This window comes from Canis aureus, chromosome 24 (assembly GCF_053574225.1).
Source record: "Canis aureus isolate CA01 chromosome 24, VMU_Caureus_v.1.0, whole genome shotgun sequence".
Lineage (NCBI taxonomy): Eukaryota > Metazoa > Chordata > Mammalia > Carnivora > Canidae > Canis > Canis aureus.
In genome coordinates this window covers 39,818,528-39,836,824 of record NC_135634.1, presented here as the reverse complement: position 1 = coordinate 39,836,824, position 18,297 = coordinate 39,818,528, and the positions used below count along the sequence as shown (strand labels likewise).

Here is an 18,297-nt window from a genome sequence, read left to right as displayed (position 1 = left end):
CCCTGTGTAAGATGTGCTCAGCAGAGAAACAAACAAGGGTTTCCATTCAAGTCGCAGACTGAAAGTCTTGAAATCTAATTTCCAGAAGGAAAGGCTCTTATTTGTTGGTCACACACTTCTCATGAGGGCAATTTAATGCCGTTGGCTAAAGTTTGAAAACTGGAAGGAATTGTTTATTAAATGGTAACTAACGTAACCATGGAGAAATGCTACCTAATTTAAAAACGTCTTTTCTAAATCAATACTCACAAAGCTTCCGGCGTTGTGACAAACCTACACTCTTTGATCCTGAAAGTGACTGCAGTCATTATCTGGAAAATGGCTCTGCCGTCCCTCACCCCTCCCAGCACCCACATTTCAGAGAATCATGTATGGACCATAGCATCATTTCCTTTTATATATATAAGGACAGCTTACGTTTAAAAGTGGAATTAAAGCTAAGATTTAAAGCAGTCAAGTCTTTGCTGGAGATTATTCCAGGACTGCCCCTGTACCTCTGCCATATTATGCTGCCCGAGTTGACAAGGCACTATAGCATCTCTCAAGATGATGCCCTTTGGCTGGATGCTTCAGAAGAAAGAGAGTCAACAGAGGGTGAATGCTGGGAGCAGCACAGGAGGAGAAGAAAGAGGGGCAATGACTAGTACTGCAAGTCATTGTCCCTAGAGAATTGCTCTCATCACACCATTTATCTGCCTAGAGACGTCAAAGGGCTCCCATTGTCAGAGCATTATGTCTACATAAGTTAGGTTGCTATTGAAACATGTGGACCTTATGGGCACATCTGTTTTCATGATCTCATTGCTTACAACTCCTTCCTAAGAAATTTGGGCTCCCACATCATTCCCAAGTCAAATCAAAATATTTCTCTCGACCAAGACTGTTAAATGTCCAAAAAGGACATGCCTGTTACTTTTGAAAATAGGAGGAATTCTTTTTGACATTTTAATCTAGGAGCCTGAGGAAGCAACCAACACAACTTCAGAAATCCATGATTTCATAAGAGCTAAAATGATAACCTTTCTTCCTCTCCACCCAGGTCAGATGCATAAACCACTCTGAAATAAAATACAAGTGGGGGAAGAAATGAAAATCAGAAAGACAAGGGGGAGGAGGGTGGAGGATATGGGTGTTTTGTAATAGCTTACAGCTGCCAGAGGGTTCAAATGGCATTGAGGTGGCCTAAAAACCCTACTACTACTTTCATTTCTTCTTTCCCATTTCAATTACTCTTCCTATGATTCTCCACACCTGTTGACATAAAGATAATTCTAAATGCATTGGCTACCTTCTTGTAGAACAACCATATGTTACTCATGCAAGACCTCACAATTTCTCATGGCTATAAACGGGACCACAATAACTAATAATAAAGAGACTATATCTTTTAATAATTTTATTTTTCTTGGAATAATCTCCCTGAAGACCAATATTTGATGGACTTTTTTCCTATTGGTATTCACATAAATAGTTTCCTAAATTGGTTCTGAAAGGAGAGTGCTCAAGCTCAAGACCTCACCTGCCATGAATGGATAGTTTGCCTCCTTCTATAAGCGTTCAAAGAACAAGGAGGGGAAATAGCGATGCTTCTCTACTGTACTAATGGCAACTGAGTTGCTAAAAATGATATTAACAGCCACTAACATATATTAAGCAGAGTTAATGTGCCAAGCACTCTGATTTACTCTTCAGATCAGCCTTACCATAAGGTAGATATCATGATGCCTGTTTTATAGGTGAATAACTGAGGCTCTGTGAGTTAAGAAACATGTTTAAAGTCACTATGCAAATAAGTGGGTAGAACTAGAATCTGAATTCATGTGAATTAACTCGACCCACTTTAAAAGTCTTGCACCTTGTGTCTCTGTTCTCGGAGTAGTTGTGTGATACAGTATGATTATAAACATTTTATGTTACATACCTATCACTGTTCCTGGAAAATAGAATGTGATGAATAAGTGTTCACTTTCTTTCTCTTACTATTTCACAGATTAAGTACCTGGGGCATTACACTGCTGTCCAAAGACACACCACGAGGCAAGAGAATAGCCGAATTTAACTCTGGAATCATCAATGCCCTGCTATTTCTCTTGGAATTTAATAACCCCTCAGCAATTCCTAAAACTTTAGATGCTTCAGGGACCAATGTCTCTGCTTTTGCACCATGGCCACTATTCATGATTTATGTATTTATGCCTACAATACTGACTTATTGGAGACATATCTATACTCCCTTGGAACTGAATTCTGTGTGTCCCTCTCAAGACCAATCTTTCATAGATCATCTCACTTTCTCCCCACCCTCACCTGTCAGCCTGAGGCAGCAGATTCAGCAGAAGGTGTAGATGTTCTCAGAAAGGACAGAGCCACACTTAACGAGAAATCCAGCTTTGTCCAAAAATCAAGAATAGTCATCAACCAGGAACATCCATATTGGATTTGTTTGATGGAGAAACATTTCTTTAGGAAAAAAATACTAAAATTTTGGGCTATGTCTGTTTTGGCAGCTCAGCTACTCACCTAATCCACAATCACAAATGTAAAAAAGCACAGAGTGCACAGAAGTGAATTGCTACTGGACAAACCGTGTTCTACTAAATCTTTTCATATAGCTACAGCCAGATCTAGGATGCAATGATACAGAATGATATTTTCCAATAATTTACATCTTTAAAAAAAAAAAAAATTCTGTGCTTGCTTCGGCAGCACATATACTAAAAAAAAAAAAAAAAAAAAAAAAAAAAAAAGGATTTCTATGGATGGATACATAATACATACCTAATTATGGAAATGACATGCAATAGAATGATGAGATGATCTCTTTACATACTTTTCTTTTTATGAATGTGGAGGCTCAGAATTGTAAAACAAATCCTAGCCTTTTAAGAGCCAACAGTCCATTTTCAGTTTTCAAGGAATAAAATTGCATTGGAAGGGACATTGGGGAAGTTGCAAACTGCCTTGGCTTTTTATTTTTAAAAATAGGAATGCTATTCTCTATTACAATTTGATTATGTGTGGTCAATGAGATACAACCTGTCTAATAAAGTTGCGTAAGTAAAAGGTGTTACCTCTGTCATTTAAAGATTTATGTTCCTAAAATTCCCTGAATTAAAAAATAATCTTGAGAAAACAGAGCCCTAGAACTCTAGAAAAATATAAATTGTAGGACAGAAGAATTTAGGGAGCAGTGCAATATTTGGCATTGATGGTAAGACAGGGACTATGAATGAATAGTGACCCCTTGCCGGTGTAAGAAAGCCCCAGAATCAACCCACACTTTTGTACTCTTATTAGTACTGTCTTATAAGGCAGGGCCTTTTATAACCAGAGCTTTTTCCATACTTTTAAATCTGAGCAACATTTTTGTCTCTGCCAAAGATGTCTCTGGTTAATGAGAGAGAGAGACTTATTTTGTCAAACTTCATAAAAAATTTTAGAGGCTTCCATTTACTGGATGGAGCTCATGAGGGACTGAAACCAAAAGCTCACTCATGCCTTTCAACACAAGCAGAAATGCTAAGAGGTAAACTGGACTTGCAGTACGTCAAATATAAGCCTAGCTACTCTACAGATGACCTCATCTCATGTCTTCATTTATAGTCCCTAAATAGTTGTGAATACCTCCATGCTGTAGGTGGGGAAACAGGTTGCAGAGCTGGGTGGTGAAGGCTAGAAAGTTTTAAGCCAGGGATGATTAATTCCATGCCATCTTTCTACATGCTGAAGCATTCTTGAGAATCAGAAAAAAAAAGTCAATAATAATAAAATTGATTTGAAAAAAAATTAGAACCATTAGAAACCCCAGTCTGAAAGTAAAAATTTATTACCAATGTGTTTTCAATATATAAATATCATTTTAAGTTACATCAGTCGACGGAATTACTTAATTTGATATAATTGTCATATGCTTTAATGAACATTGTAGACAAAATTTTAAAAAATACCCAGGCACTCACTGTATCATAATATATATGATATTTAATGCACAACTTCTCGCTTACTAGTTTTTATTTCCATGATCATGATTTCAAACCATACAGTATTACTAATATTATCTTTTCTGTTTTTTTTTTCTTTTCTGAAATAAGTACTTGCTTTTTTAAGGCATTCTTCTAAAATGAGAACATGCCTCCAAAAACAATTGTAATGGTGTCCATACTCGTAAGCTACATTTTTCCCTGAACGCAACTTGCCAAGTTTCTCGTACAATATATTTAATATCTTTCTCTTAGCTGGGACAGAAATAAAATAATTTATTCATTGTCCTTTGAGGACTGAGTAATGATAACAAAACCAATGATGTTGTCAAATCTATTTTATCATAAATTACCATTATTCTATACTCTTTAGAACTATAATTACAGCTCATCTTAATTACTGCTATTTTTCAGATAAGGCATCTGAGTCAGAGAGGTTAAATAATTTGTCCATGGAATTCAGCAAGGGGATAATTGAGCTAGGATTAAACCCAGAGATTCTGCACATCTGCACATTTACATGCAATCATACCATGTTCATGAGCAATGCATTTCATAAATACGTATATTCCTGGAGGGACTCCTCTGGTCCCCCATGCTTATATTTCATATCTATCATGCAATTCAAAAACATATAGTATTCTGGAAAGAAACAAATGGTCTTTATTTTTATTTGTACTCATTTAACAAAATGCTACAAATTAAATGAAAGGTTGCCTTCTTCCCATGAAATTTTAGAAAAAAGGTCTGAAAGAACCTGACCTTTGAATATGGAAGCCATTAGTTTGTTCCAAGTTTTGAGAAGAGCAATGGAAAGTCTTTCACCATTAGTAACCAAGGACTAATGAAAATCATTAATGTAACCTATGCGAGTTGTGAAATAAACATATCTTGCCAACTGATATGAGAAGGTAGTCATGGATAATCATTCATTTTACTATAGAAATGAAGCGCCACATCAGTTCTCTCCTGTTAGCATATAACACTGGAGTTGTGCTCATCACTGCGCTAAACGTGATCTATTCTAAAATCAGCATGTTATTACAAATATAACTTCCAAATTATATCCCCATTCGAGTTCTCTGAATCCCGGTGACCCCTGTGCCCTTGGCAAACATCAACAAATCTTCAGGACACCCCCACTGGGACCAAATATAATCTCCGGTTTTCTCTCCACATACCACTCCCAGGAGAACCTGCAAAGGGATCAGACTCAGGATATGGGATGTAACATGCTCCGTTTTTCAACCGACTAATGGCAAATAGAGAGAGCTTCCTGGTCTCCAATAGCAAAAGGAGAAAAATAAACAAAGCAATGACAAGTCAGGGGTTATGGTCATAAGACAAAGATTCTGGACTGAGGGTAGGTTTCCATCGCACACCCTGTGTTGATTCACTTTGCACATCTGTAGTTGCTCCAAGAATCATGAGAGTACCATAACTCACTGCTGCCCTCTACACACTCACCAGTGATAGCCCCAGGGGCCAAATGTGAACACAAATATTTCCTGTCAAGTATTCCAAGCACACTAACCTTCCCTACTCCCCAACAGAGGTTCTAGATAAAGGATTAATTAATAATCTCTCAGAATATTTTGATGTTAAGTTCACAAAGTGTTTCATGGGCAAACACCAGAAAATATAGGCCTTCTTAACTGGTCATGTCAAGATGCTTTTTAAATCTCCAAATCCTGGGGGACGCCTGGGTGGCTCAGCGATTGAGCATCTGCCTTTGACTCAGGGTGTGATCCCAGAGTCCTGGGATGGAGTCCCACATCGGGCTCCCTACATGGAAGCCTGCTTCTCCCTCTGCCTGTGTCTCTGCCTTTCTCTCTGTGTCTCTCATAAATAAATAAATAAGTAAATAAATAAATAAATAAATAAAATATTTAAAAAAATAAATAAACCTCCAAATCCATACCATGTAATATATATTCAAAGCCTCCAACTCTCTGCAAGTTACAGTCTCTTGAAGGCATTGGTGTCTTCATCAAAGTCTTACTAGGAGAAATGGAAGGTTTTCATTTACTTTGGCATCTCTCTACCCAGCAGCATTCAGAGCACAAAGCTAGGACCCAACTCAGGAAAATTAAGTCTGAGCTTTCTGGCTTCACCTGATTCTCTCAGCCTTAAATGGTCCTTTGCTCACCACACAGCAAGTCTGTGAGCCTCAGTTCTATTCAGCAGCAGAGAACCTGCTTTGTCATTATGCCCGATATTAAGGGGAAACAGAGGACTACCCGCAGCCAGTACAGAGCCTGCTGAAGATCCCTTTGGGACATCAGCCTTCCTGCCAAGGAAGAATGGATGAGAGGTCATACTGCTAGATGCACCCAACTGCTCTTGTTTCGCCACATTCATTTCTCAGACTGAGCTTTCTGACTATCCTCTGTGTCTAGTGACTGCTCATCCGAACCCCATTTTTATTACCAAAAAGTTTGCATGACCCTATGGTTATGCCTCGATGGTAATTTGATTCACAAGTGTCTGTATCTCTATCGCTATCTGGGAAAAGTGTACTCTTGCCATTGATTCGTAGTAATAATCCAAGGATGGTGTTTATTTTTCTAAAGAGATTGTGAAGAATGGTCCAAATAAATTTTAGGAAAATTGATGTTAATCCAGATCTCTGTCATTCCAAAACATATAAAAAATGTGAATTCTAATTTGATGCTCCCAAAACGATTGCCAAAAGCTGACAGTAAGATTTTTAGAGAAAACACTGAAATCATTTTCTGAGGAAGAGATAAACTAAGTCAATAGCACCCCTTTGTGGCAATAGAAGGGTATACAAATGACAATTAAGACCATTATTTTATAAGGGTCTTTACAATTTTTTTTCCCTATAAAATTATATTTATAAAGGCCTAAAGACCCATCTGCAAATCCTTTCCCCTGCCTTCAGGCAGAGCCACACTAGTATTATCTCACCGACTTGGGGATCTGCTACGGTTTTAAGGGTCTCCAAAGGGGAAGATTTCATGACCTCTCCCTGTAAAACGTTCCAGGATTTCACTCCCAGGTCTCATAATAATACTTTATACAACAGCATCCACCCATTTCATCTAGTTAAACCTGCTTCTTGGGTTGAGATGAGAAACAGATGGTTTCTATCCTTTAGTCCTTGGCGGTTGTGTAGATGGTTGAGGCCACAGAGAGAGAATCATAGCAAGAGGAACTCAGCATGGTTTATCTACACATCCTACACAACCCTGCAACACCAGGTCCACTGTTCAGAGCAGAGGGTGTGGTTTAAAGGACCAGAATGTGCCAAGCAAAGCTCTTCATCTGAAAATTGTTTCAGCTTTCCCTCATACATGGTAAATCCCTGTGCCCTCCAGACTCTGCATACTTTCTCAACAACCTGACTCTTCAGAGAAAGTGTTCAAACTGGTCTTAAGAGATTTTTGAATAAGAGTATCCATCAAGTTAATCTTTTCATACTTTGCACATCATCTTGATGATGGAACAGAGCTACAATTCTTCATGTTTCTTTCTTTGAATCCTTTCTTCTCTTTAATATCTTAGAACAATTATACCTTTTCTATTACTGAAATGAAAGCTACTTTACATTTTCCTCATGTGAATATGAGTTTAAATATTAATGAGCTTGTAATGTTATTCACTTGAGCACTTCCCCATGATTTTCAAAGTCGGCCCTGTACCTTCTGGATACCTGTTTTCATAAGGTTGACATGAGAGAGCTGTGCTTCTTTTTTCTGTTTTCTTTCTTTTTAGTTTTTCCCACCGATTACTATTTTGTTATTGTTGCTACTTTGGGAATAAAGAATGTAGGTTTCTATTTATAGCTCCAGATAAGATCTGTTTTGATAATCCAGTCACTATAGAGATTAACTTTGCCTTGTATTTTTCCATGGCAGTGAGTTTTTAAAGGATGCATTAAATATAATGAGATCTTATTTGTGGTTGGTAAAGGTGTAAGATGCAGACATTTAATTGAGATCTTTTAATTTTAAAACAACACAGCACAATAAATGCCAAATTCACATTCCATAATGGTTTTTATATGTTATCTTTTAAAAAAAATATTATTCTGCAATATTTGTAGTTAATGTATATTCATTCTATTTTAGTCTAAAATTAGCAAACAAAAAAGATGGGGCACCAGTGGGAACACAATAGTTGCTTTTTCTTTATTCATTCATCCTTAAGCATCGCCCAGCATGGAACTCAGTACGGCCAAAAGATTTCTAGTACAAGAGCTGTATACTAACTCTGGAAGTCCTCTTCCCCCCTCTAGCGGTGACGAACATTACAGAACATCTGTGGTGGGTATTTGCAGCTGATCTCTGCAGCAAAGAACATTGGGCAAAGTAAGCCGACAGGATTCAAATCCCAGATTTGCCATTGCTAGCTATGTGAACTTGAGACTTAACTTGACCTTTAGCTTTTCAGTTTTCTCATCAGACATAGAGTAATGACAATTTGCGGGATTGTTGTGATGGTCACAAAAAAAAAATATAAAGTCAAATCTATTTAGAAATTGATCATAGGGGCGTCTGGGGGGCTCAGTGGTTGAGCATCTGTCTGCCTTTGGCTCAGGGCATGATCCCAGAGTCCCTGGATCAAGTCCCACATTGGGCTCCCCACAGGGAGCCTGCCTCTCCCTCTCCCTATGTCTCTGTCTCTGTGTGTCTCTCATGAATAAATAAATAAAACCTTCACAAACAAGTGATCAAACGAAAACAGATTTTAAAAAATAAAACACAAGATGCATAAAATATTTAATCAATGGACTTGGGAACAGGATGTTGGATCACTTGATAAATGCTGTTTCTCTATTCTAAATACTCTGTACCAGGAGGGAGAGACCAAGGAAACTGTCTTAGAGTCTGTCACCCATAGGATCAATTCTAGAAATTTCTAGATTAAAAATTTCAGCACCTTGAAAAGTCATTGAGGCTGAGAAATATTCATGATGGAAAGGGACTATGAGAACTCGATGTAATCTGTGATCCTAGATGAGATCCTGGATGAGGGAAGGTCATAGCATTGGGGCACCTGTAAAGACTTGAAAATGGGCTTTATATGATATCATAGTATTAAGCCATTATAGTTTACCTGACTGCTTTTCTGAGTGTGATTGTTTAGAATTTTCCCCATGTCCCCCTGGTCTTAAGAGATACATGTTTAAATATTTAGAGATGAAATGCCATGATTAGTGTGTGTGTGTGTGTGTGTGTGTGTATCACTGACTAAGCTGAAGTTCCTTTGAATACAAGAAGTTTCATCAGCCACTGAGCATCCATCAGAACATCTGGTGTTTATCAGATGGACAATGAGCATGTGCTAAGTGAATGTATGAAAGCAACTTATAAACTCTAAAGTGCCAATGCTAATTACTGCAAAGCATCAACGACAGCGATACCTGCTCGTTATTAGTAACGACAGTTACACATGCTAGTTACTAGTATTTGGGTGGTGGTACAAAAGATAATAAGCTAAATAGCGGGTATGAGACGCAGGCTAGAGAATTTTGTGTGACATAGGTGACTTTAGAGTGTAGAGGCTTTAGAAGAAGGACGAGAAGGTAAAATAGCCCCAAATTAATTTTATCCACACTCTTTTTGCCCAGACCCCGAATAACTATTTGCAGAGCTGTAGCAGGTAAGGTTATCAAGTCACCCTCTGAACGTTTGTGGCCAGCAATATCCTCCAGTGAGTCTTTTTTTTTTCCCCCCCTGGGGTCTGGCCACAGCTCTGCCCCTTGAAGCTGCTAAGAGGGAGAGAAGGAAAGATGATCAACAGGAAGAGGAGGAAGGAAAAAACACGCCATGCTAGACTCCAGATGAGTCCCTTGGCCTCACCCCTCTGAGTCATTCTCTCTCCATCTCCATGATGAATACTGAAATGTAGCACCCCTAGGTGCTAAATCCCTCCTGAATTTTAAAGGAAATAGGGAAAGACAAAATGCTGCCCCCTTCTGGTAGCTTTAGCAAATCTTCACACACAATTTATTCCACAGCTAATAGTTGCATTAAAAGTCTCCCTTCCACGACTCATTTTGAGAGGACAGATGCATAGCAGAAAAGTCAACTTAGGATCAATTGGACGTACTTAATGAAGCCTCTGTGAAAACCTCAAGGGATGAAGTTCCGGGATTCCTTTCACAGGTTGATGAGTATGTTGAGATTCAGAAAGAAGGGGGTTCTCGGACAGCACTAGAAGCAATGAGCCTCTTCCCCTTCAGACCTTGCCCTATGCATGTCCTCCATCTAGACGTTCTGATTTATATTCTTTTATAATAAACCAGTGATCTAGTAAGTAAAAAGTTTCTCTGAGTTCTGTAAGCTGCTCCAGCCAAGTAACTGAACCCACGGAGGGGGTCATAGGAACCCTTGATTTATAGCCAGTTAGTCAGAATCAAGAGTGACAACCTGGAGATCCCTGGGTGGCTCAGTGGTTTGGCACCTGCCTTTTGTCCAGGGCGTGATCTTCGAGTCCCGGGATCAAGTCCTGCGTCAGGCTCCCGGCATGGATCCTGCTTCTCCCTCTGCCTGACTCTCATGAATACATAAATAAAATCTTAAAAAAAAAAAAGGGTGACAACCTGGACTTTCCGCTATGGCATCTGAGGTGGGGACAGTCTTGTAGAACTGAGCTGTGGGGTCTGGTGTCATCTACAGGCAGATTATGTCAGAATTGCTTGGTGGTGGTGGGGAAAACCTTCCATACTTCAGAACATGAACTGCTGAACACACATTGCAGCAGGTGTCAGAAGTATAAATGTTATATGAGATATGTGTTATTTTAAGAGGTAAAATCTCATGTTGAACTATTTGTGGGGAGAGGACTTCATAATCACTTCTATTAGACACTGTAAATGTCTTAATTTCCTCCAATCCCAGTTTATGTTCTTTCCTAAATGGATATTTGCATCATTAAAGTTTATCTTTCTAAAGTGGACCCCATGACATACTCTTCCTCTTTGGGTCAATAAAGCTGCTTTTTTTTTTTTTAATTTAAAAAACCGATTGTTAGGAATGAATTGAGGGGGTATTTTCCTTTTTGTGTGAATTGCAGGCATTATGTTATTTTTCTCAGTGGCGCCTGAATTTTAATTCTCTTCTCTAACATTTGTCTCTCACCCTCTACCAACAGGTAAAAATAGTCAATTAATGGAGGTGGGCATATGTGATGACTATGTGCAGAGCCACCTGTCAAAAGCCCAAATGCTTCTGCAAATTATTATAACAGCTTTGCAATAATATGCTTATCTGTTTCCACCTTTAGCATTAATTAATTTATCCCTTCCTCTCTCCCTCTCTCTCCTCTCTCCTGTCTCCTCTCTCCTCTCCTCCCCCCTCAAAATCTGGTTAAAAAAAAAAAAGAGCATTAATTAATTTATTCATTCAGTATGTCTAAGACAACTAGAGATTTCTAAGATGAACATATACATCCCACCCCTCAAAGGGTCTACGATCTAATGCAAACAATTATAATGTGCATCTTTGGAATCAAAAGAGGTGTCTTTGGAAAAATTTTTATAAAGGGGAGAGGGTTCCATGGTCAAATATATTTGAGAAGTATGGTGTGTTATAGTCTCCTCTTTGCAATTTCCAATGTAACATCTGCAAATTAAAACCTCTGATAGTAAAGGAATTTATCTAATCTGACCTTTCTCCAGATGGCTTTTTTTGGTAACAGAATGGAGGATAACATCCCTCAGACAATGTTCTCCTTTATACAAATATAAGGCAAACCAGGCATAGAGTTCAGGGGAGATGTAGAGAAGGAAAATACGCAGCCTCACAAAATGGGAGAACACAACTGATTCCAGACTTGATGTATTGATAAGGAATGGTTTCCAGGAGCCCAGGATTAAGAGGGGTGTTCCAAGAAGGAAGTGTTAGGCAAATCTTGGAGGCATCCCTGGGGCATTTGAAAGGAGAAAAACCATGGAGGCTAGTGGATGGGCATGAGATGTACCAGATAAGGTGCTGATAATGAAGCTGAAGAGAAAAACCAGGGCCCCATCAGACACACCTGGAAATCCATGGAAAGCAATTTATATTCCAGCCTGTAAGCAATGGGCATATTTTACAGAATTCTGCATTGAGGAGTCAACCCCTAGCACTCTCTTATTGGTGTGGAGGCTGGATAGGGGCCAGGTGAGGAGAGTGAACACGAGTCGTTGGGGGAAAAGCATGGAACCTGCCATAAAACTGCATGATCATTTTGCAAGACACTGTTGGTTCTGAGGCTGGAACATAAAGCTGCTGTAGTGGCCTGAGTCCCACTATCTTCCACTCTCCTGTCTTGTGGCTTGTTTCCCCCTAATGCACCATGCAGCCTTACAGTGCCTTGCACTTCTTTGCCCAAGCAGTGTTAAATGTTAAAAAATGAAAGCCTACATGTTAAATAATAAATTAAGCATTTACATTTAAACACTCTAGCTTAAAATGTGATTCATTATCTCATTTCATATGGATTTAGAAATCAAAATGCCTGGAAATTCCGTGGGGGAATTCCTGGGGAAGACAACCATGGGATGTTAAGTGCTTCCAGTGTGAGACTTCTCCAAGGTTTCCTTGTTTCATATTTAGGTGAGTATCAGACAAGTGACAGCACAGATCACCTTCCTCCTGAGGTTGTATCCTGAATGATAGGTGACTGCTCTGGAAAAGCCTCAACCCTTTCATATGCAAAGCTGATGGGGTGGGTATGATTACTCCTGACACCTTCTGGTCCTTCAAATAACTTCCCCATTTCCTGGGAACTAAGCATTCCAGACTCCATCCCTGTCATAACAGTTGACAACTAGGGATTATTAACTAGCTTTAATGCAGCATTTATTTTAGAAAACAAAGGCTTTGAAATGACAGTACGGTTGTTTCTCCCTCCCTTTAAAGTGGCTGTTCACAGATTCCCCACGGAAGCCCAGAAGCTGGATAAATCTTGGTGAATACATTATTTGTCTTTTGTGTGCTGTGGTTAAGGTAAATCTACACCACTGCTCTGGAAGCTGTGTGTATGTGTGCATGTGTGTGAGGAGGTGCTTCTTCTGTCCAGTGGGTGAAAAGAATAAGATGTGATCAAGTGTTCATATCCCTCCTCGTGCGCATGCACACACGCCACACCCATGCCCACCTGGCTGGTTTCTCAGGACACCAATTCCCGGTCCATAAGAGGATGACACAATCAACGGGGGACATCTAGCTTCCTTCCAGGAGCTCCATTCCTAGCCCCACCTCACCCTTGGAGATCCTGCTCTTAGGTGGTACCTTGCTCAGTTGCAGTCTGCATTGAATTTGACCCTCTGATATGTTAGCTTTTAATCTAGAGGAGTTCAAAGGCAAGACCTGGAAAAAAAATATCAAAGAATGACTGAATAAATCAATGAATGGTATAAATAGAAATGAAAGGAGGGGAGTATTAGGAAGAGAGCAAATTCGGAAGGGCAGCTATTTCTGGTAGAAAAGGAAAACAAATGTTGAGGAGATAGAACCACCTGGGCTTACACCCCAAATAGCCATGACTAGCAATGAGACCTTCAGCAGGTAACACGTTCTATCCCCATGTCAGTGAAATGGGGATAATGTTATCTACTGCACATGTGGGCTGTGAGAATAAAATCAGGTAATATAATACCTTGAACATTGTGTCAAGCGCATAGTAGGCCCTCAACAAATGCCATTTTAGAAATCTACTTTATTTGGGGAAGAGGCTTTCAACCAGAAGGATAATGTTTATTCACAGCACAGAACAGAGAACAGCAGTTTGTCCAGCAGATGAACTAAGTGGAGAAAGTAAAGATTTCTAGGGCTTCTTGCATAAGGCACTCATAATGTGGGTATATTTATTATTCTGAGTCAAGTGTAGCCTAACTTTGAGCCAACAGTAATATAACATGCACATTTCTTTCCGATTCACATGTACCCGAAGTTGGAAGTAATTTTACCCACTAGTTAGGGAGGCTTCTCTTTTTAGGAAAGAATCTTAAGTAAATATGTTCATGGTAAACAAAAGCAATCAACAGGAATCTTTCCATTCAGCCAGTCAAGCTTTCTCTGCTAGTTTTCTTTTCCAACATCGAATCCAACATCGGAATCCAACATCGGAAAAATGATCTCCTTTCCTAGAGGCTCAGGTTGGAACTAGGAAATGACAATGCACAGAAGATGTCATAAATCCTAAAGAAAATAGTTGCATCTCATCATAAAGAATACATAACATTCGGGATGCCTGGGTGGCTCAGCAGTTGAGCGTCAGGGTCCTGGGATCAAGTCCCACATCAGGCTTCCTGCAGGAAGCCTGCTTCTCCCTCTGCCTATGTCTCTGCCTCTTTCTGTGTCTCTCATGAATAAACAAATAAAATCTTTAAAAAAAGAATGCATAACATTCAGAGATCACTGGCCGTGGTTCATTATTCCCTCCCATCCCCAAAAGTACAGGAAGGTGTATTTAGAGGTTAGACAACCTAAAATTGCAAGGCTAAAGTCCTGAAAATTATCCAAAACAAGTGCCAAAGAAGTCGTTTGTGCTGGATTTCTATAAGTATTGTGGTTATTGTCGCAAACAGTGGATTTTCTCGGTCATAAATCAGTTTTGTTTGCTTGGATTATTTTTAAAACCCAAGTACATAAAAAATAAATAAATACATAAAACCCAAGAACAGATTGTAAAGCATAGTTTGGGTGCTAGGTGGCGCTCTGCATCTACCTACTGTTCACGCTCCTTTCCCCAGGCCAGCCCCATCTACAACCTGATACTCTTTTCAATAGTTAGAGCCAATGGTCGGGAACGTTTCTGTGGACTTCTGCTAACAACTGGCCCCAGAACACACACAAACATGGCATTTAACTCTCAAATGGAGTTATCAATCTGTAAAGCTTTAATGGCCCTTCAGTGGCTATCTATCTGTATGCAGCTCGGACAAGCTCTACAGTGATAAATTGATAGCTTGTTCTCTAGACTGAGCCAAAGTATCACTTTCTGGTCTACGGACATTTGGAATAAGTCTAGCAGTTAAATATTTTCAACTGCCCCCCTTCCAGGGTTTCTATTATCTGATCATTTAATAAAAGTTGGATATTTGAATTGATATCGAATTGGAAACTTGAAAGATGAGCTTGAAAACACATGAAATGGACTGACATGATGTCACGAGGGTTTAAAATCTTCAGCTTTACTTTCCCGAGTAAGTCCATATTATGGTTAGTTTCGTAAACTAGAACAGCCTTGGCATCCGAAGAGGAATAAATGAGGCTACAGAGGACTAAACAAAATATACAGATTCCATTGTCTCTCTGACTTTGCTTAAGAAATACGAAGCGGTGCCCCCTGACATCCATACAGCGGGATGAGGCTTGGCCCGCATTCACTTGGCAAGGCCGCACGTTCTTAATATCCAGGCTTCGTGTGCACATAACAATTTATAATGCAATATCCTGAATGCTTTCTTCTTTAAAAGGAAAAGTAGGAATTAAAATGCTCAACAGTCAGATCAACATGATGGAATGAAATATTATAATGGGCATGCTTGTGGATAAATACATGTGCATGTAGGAGAAGAAAGCATTTAAAATTGTGGTCTGGGGAAGCTCTAAGTAAATGTTGAAGTTCACAAGAAACTTATTAGCCTGTGTGTCTGCATCCTTTGTCTTGACGCCAGCAGGTAATGGCTTCCTCTGCAGCCTAAACGTTTTCTTTATGTTCATTCATACTTTCACTCAATTAGGACAGTATAGTAGTATCAGGGGGCAGGTGACCTTTCTGAAATGCTAGCTTTAGTAAGTTTCTACTCACTTGGCTTCCAAGCCACACACGAGACCTATAGGGTAAGAAGAAATGCCAGATACAGACTCTTATTGTATAGTAAATAGCCAAGTACCTAATTTCCTATTTGGGAAAGGAATAATGAATAGAATCATATCAAGTGTTAACAGGGAGGGGGCAAGAGAAATCAATCTGTCTCAGATGCTGGCAATAAGGAGATGCACCAGCTAGAGAATTTAGAGTCAGTAATAAAAATGACTAAAAGTCTGTATGGTTTTTACTATCACCATGCACCAACAATTCTACACAAGGTCAGAGATATAGGTGGATAGAACCATTCACTTCGAGCCCACCCCTGTCGGGAGACCACTGATTAGAACTGCTCTCCCACTTAGAAGTTTCCAGCAAGCAGGGAAGTGAATTTTTGGAAGGAAAAGCTATAAGGGAAAAGAGGAAGAATTAGTATTTTTCTAGCAGTTTCTGTCTGTCCACCCAAGACTTTCCTACACATGTTATCTCATTAATCCTCAGTGACAACCAACAACATTCAAGGCAGATAACCCTGTGCCCATTTTACAGATAAGAAAACAGATTCTGAAAAGTTGAACAATGTATTCAAGGTCATATAGTTACTAACTGGTGGGTTCAGGACTCTAAAAGTAGTCCTTCATCTTATACATCTCAGGTTTTAAATCCAACTGAGTAGCTAAGATCACAGACTGCCATTTAATAGGTATAAAACTTAGACAAGGCACATGAGTACCCTCAGTTGTCATGTAGAATGAGAACAGTCCCCACGGGGTAGAACTGTAGAGAGCATACCTGCAATGATGTAGGGAAGCTCTCGACATCGTCCCGCAATATAATAAGGATGTCAGAGTTGACAGCAAATGGCACATAATAAATGGCACTTGTTATGCAAACCTCATCTAAGAGATCCAAACAATTTTTGTTTTTTTCCATGCGTTAAAGAATGCTGGAGTATATACTGAAGCCGCTTCACACTTTCACACACCTGCAGGCCTGGTGGGTTAGGTTATCAACTTTGATGCTGAGCAGAAAGACACACACACACATATCAGGGACTACAGTAGAGTCAAAGGGTGGACCCTCTCACAGCCCATTTGTCCCCATCCCCACCCATCTGTGTCAATTGGTTGATGATTTCTTAGAGAACATCCTCTAGTTTGTTACACTCTGCCTCCTACCGTAAGGGGATAAAAGGCAAGATTATTCTGTGGGAGGGACTGGCATATGAGCACAGGGATAGATTTGTTGAGGTTCATTCTACTTGATGATGGTGTTATTGAGAGATTGGTCATGAGACCACTGGTATTTAAAAGGTGACTCCCAAATATTGTGTCACTTGGAATATACAAAAGTTAACATGGGATGCCTAAATCATATGCCAAGTTTCTTAGCTGTACTGCAGCATGTTGTAAAAAGCTATCCGAGTCTCTGCTCCTTGAATTCTTTGCATAAAAGTGGAAATCAAATAATCCCAGTATTTCATTACATGTATTACTGGATTTGCCTATTATTTAAAAGCAATAACAAAATTTTCCTTTTTCTTCAACCATGACATTAATTATAGAGTGTCAATGGGAAACTAAAGGATAATATTTACATAAAGCAATCAGACAAAATTATTGAGAGCACACATAAGATAATGCTTTTTTGTTTTTGTTTTTTTGGCACTCGCCTTCTTTTCATGTACTTTTGCCATAAGACATGGCAATAGAGCAATATAAACATTGACATTCTGACTTATAATATTAATTTATTCCACATTCCACAGAGCTAGATCCAATTTCTTCAGTAAATATCATTATTGTAACAATTATAATTTCTTTGTAACATACTCTCAGTTAACATAACACTTTATTTTACAATTTAAAGTTAGTACAGTTAAACCCTTCTCCAGATAACTGTAAACATAGCAGGGGTTTCCAAGGACCCCAATTAGGTTTTTACATATTTGGAAATATAGGTCAAGTTAACTTGTATGCAGGATGAAGCAAACAATAGGAGTCTTTTTAAAATCTAAAGCCTGAAGGAAGCTCGGTGGTGGGAAGCTATGTGTTAATGAAGTGAGTTCAGCGTTTGCTGCTTGGCTGTGGGTTCTGTTTCCGCTTTTTCTCCATTTCCATCATGCACTGTAATCATGAGCATATAATCAAATCAGCTGTGTAAAGTACATATACAACACAGAACACTCTCTCAGGTCAGGTCTCATAGGAGGAGCTAGAATGGTCACAAGGTCTTAACAACAAGAGTTTGTTCAACATTTGAGCAAGGGACGGTAGAGAAGGACTCCTTCCTCATGTTAGGTTGGGATGGCACATGCTCCCCAACCCTGTTCCCACCCTTCCTAACACTGTTCTCTCCCATCCACCACAAAACTTCAACTCCCAGATAGAAAACACTCAAAAATGTATCTACAACTGATCACAAGAAACCTCTTAATCCGTATGTTCTAGGTCTACAAGACTTAAGGCTAGAGTAAAGTATGTACAGTCGTGGCAAAACAAGTCCTGTCCGTGCGAATGGTAGCATTGAATTTTAAGGAGAAAACACT

At 39.3% G+C, this 18,297-nt stretch overlaps 1 protein-coding gene across 4 annotated transcripts in view; it reads right to left on the bottom strand.

Annotated features, from left to right (window-relative positions):
* NYAP2 (neuronal tyrosine-phosphorylated phosphoinositide-3-kinase adaptor 2) overlaps window positions 1–18,297 on the bottom strand; it is a 263,289-nt gene that overhangs the window by 22,957 nt on the left and 222,035 nt on the right. The window contains exon 7 of one of the 4 annotated variants that reach the window (XM_077869004.1): window positions 17,527–17,875. The exons of the other annotated variants lie outside the window; for them this stretch is intronic. Within the exon in view, the coding sequence (XP_077725130.1) occupies window positions 17,816–17,875 (60 nt within the window). The 3' untranslated portion in view covers window positions 17,527–17,815. Of the gene's footprint in view, window positions 1–17,526; window positions 17,876–18,297 lie in introns of those variants that run through there. 4 annotated transcript variants of the gene reach the window in all.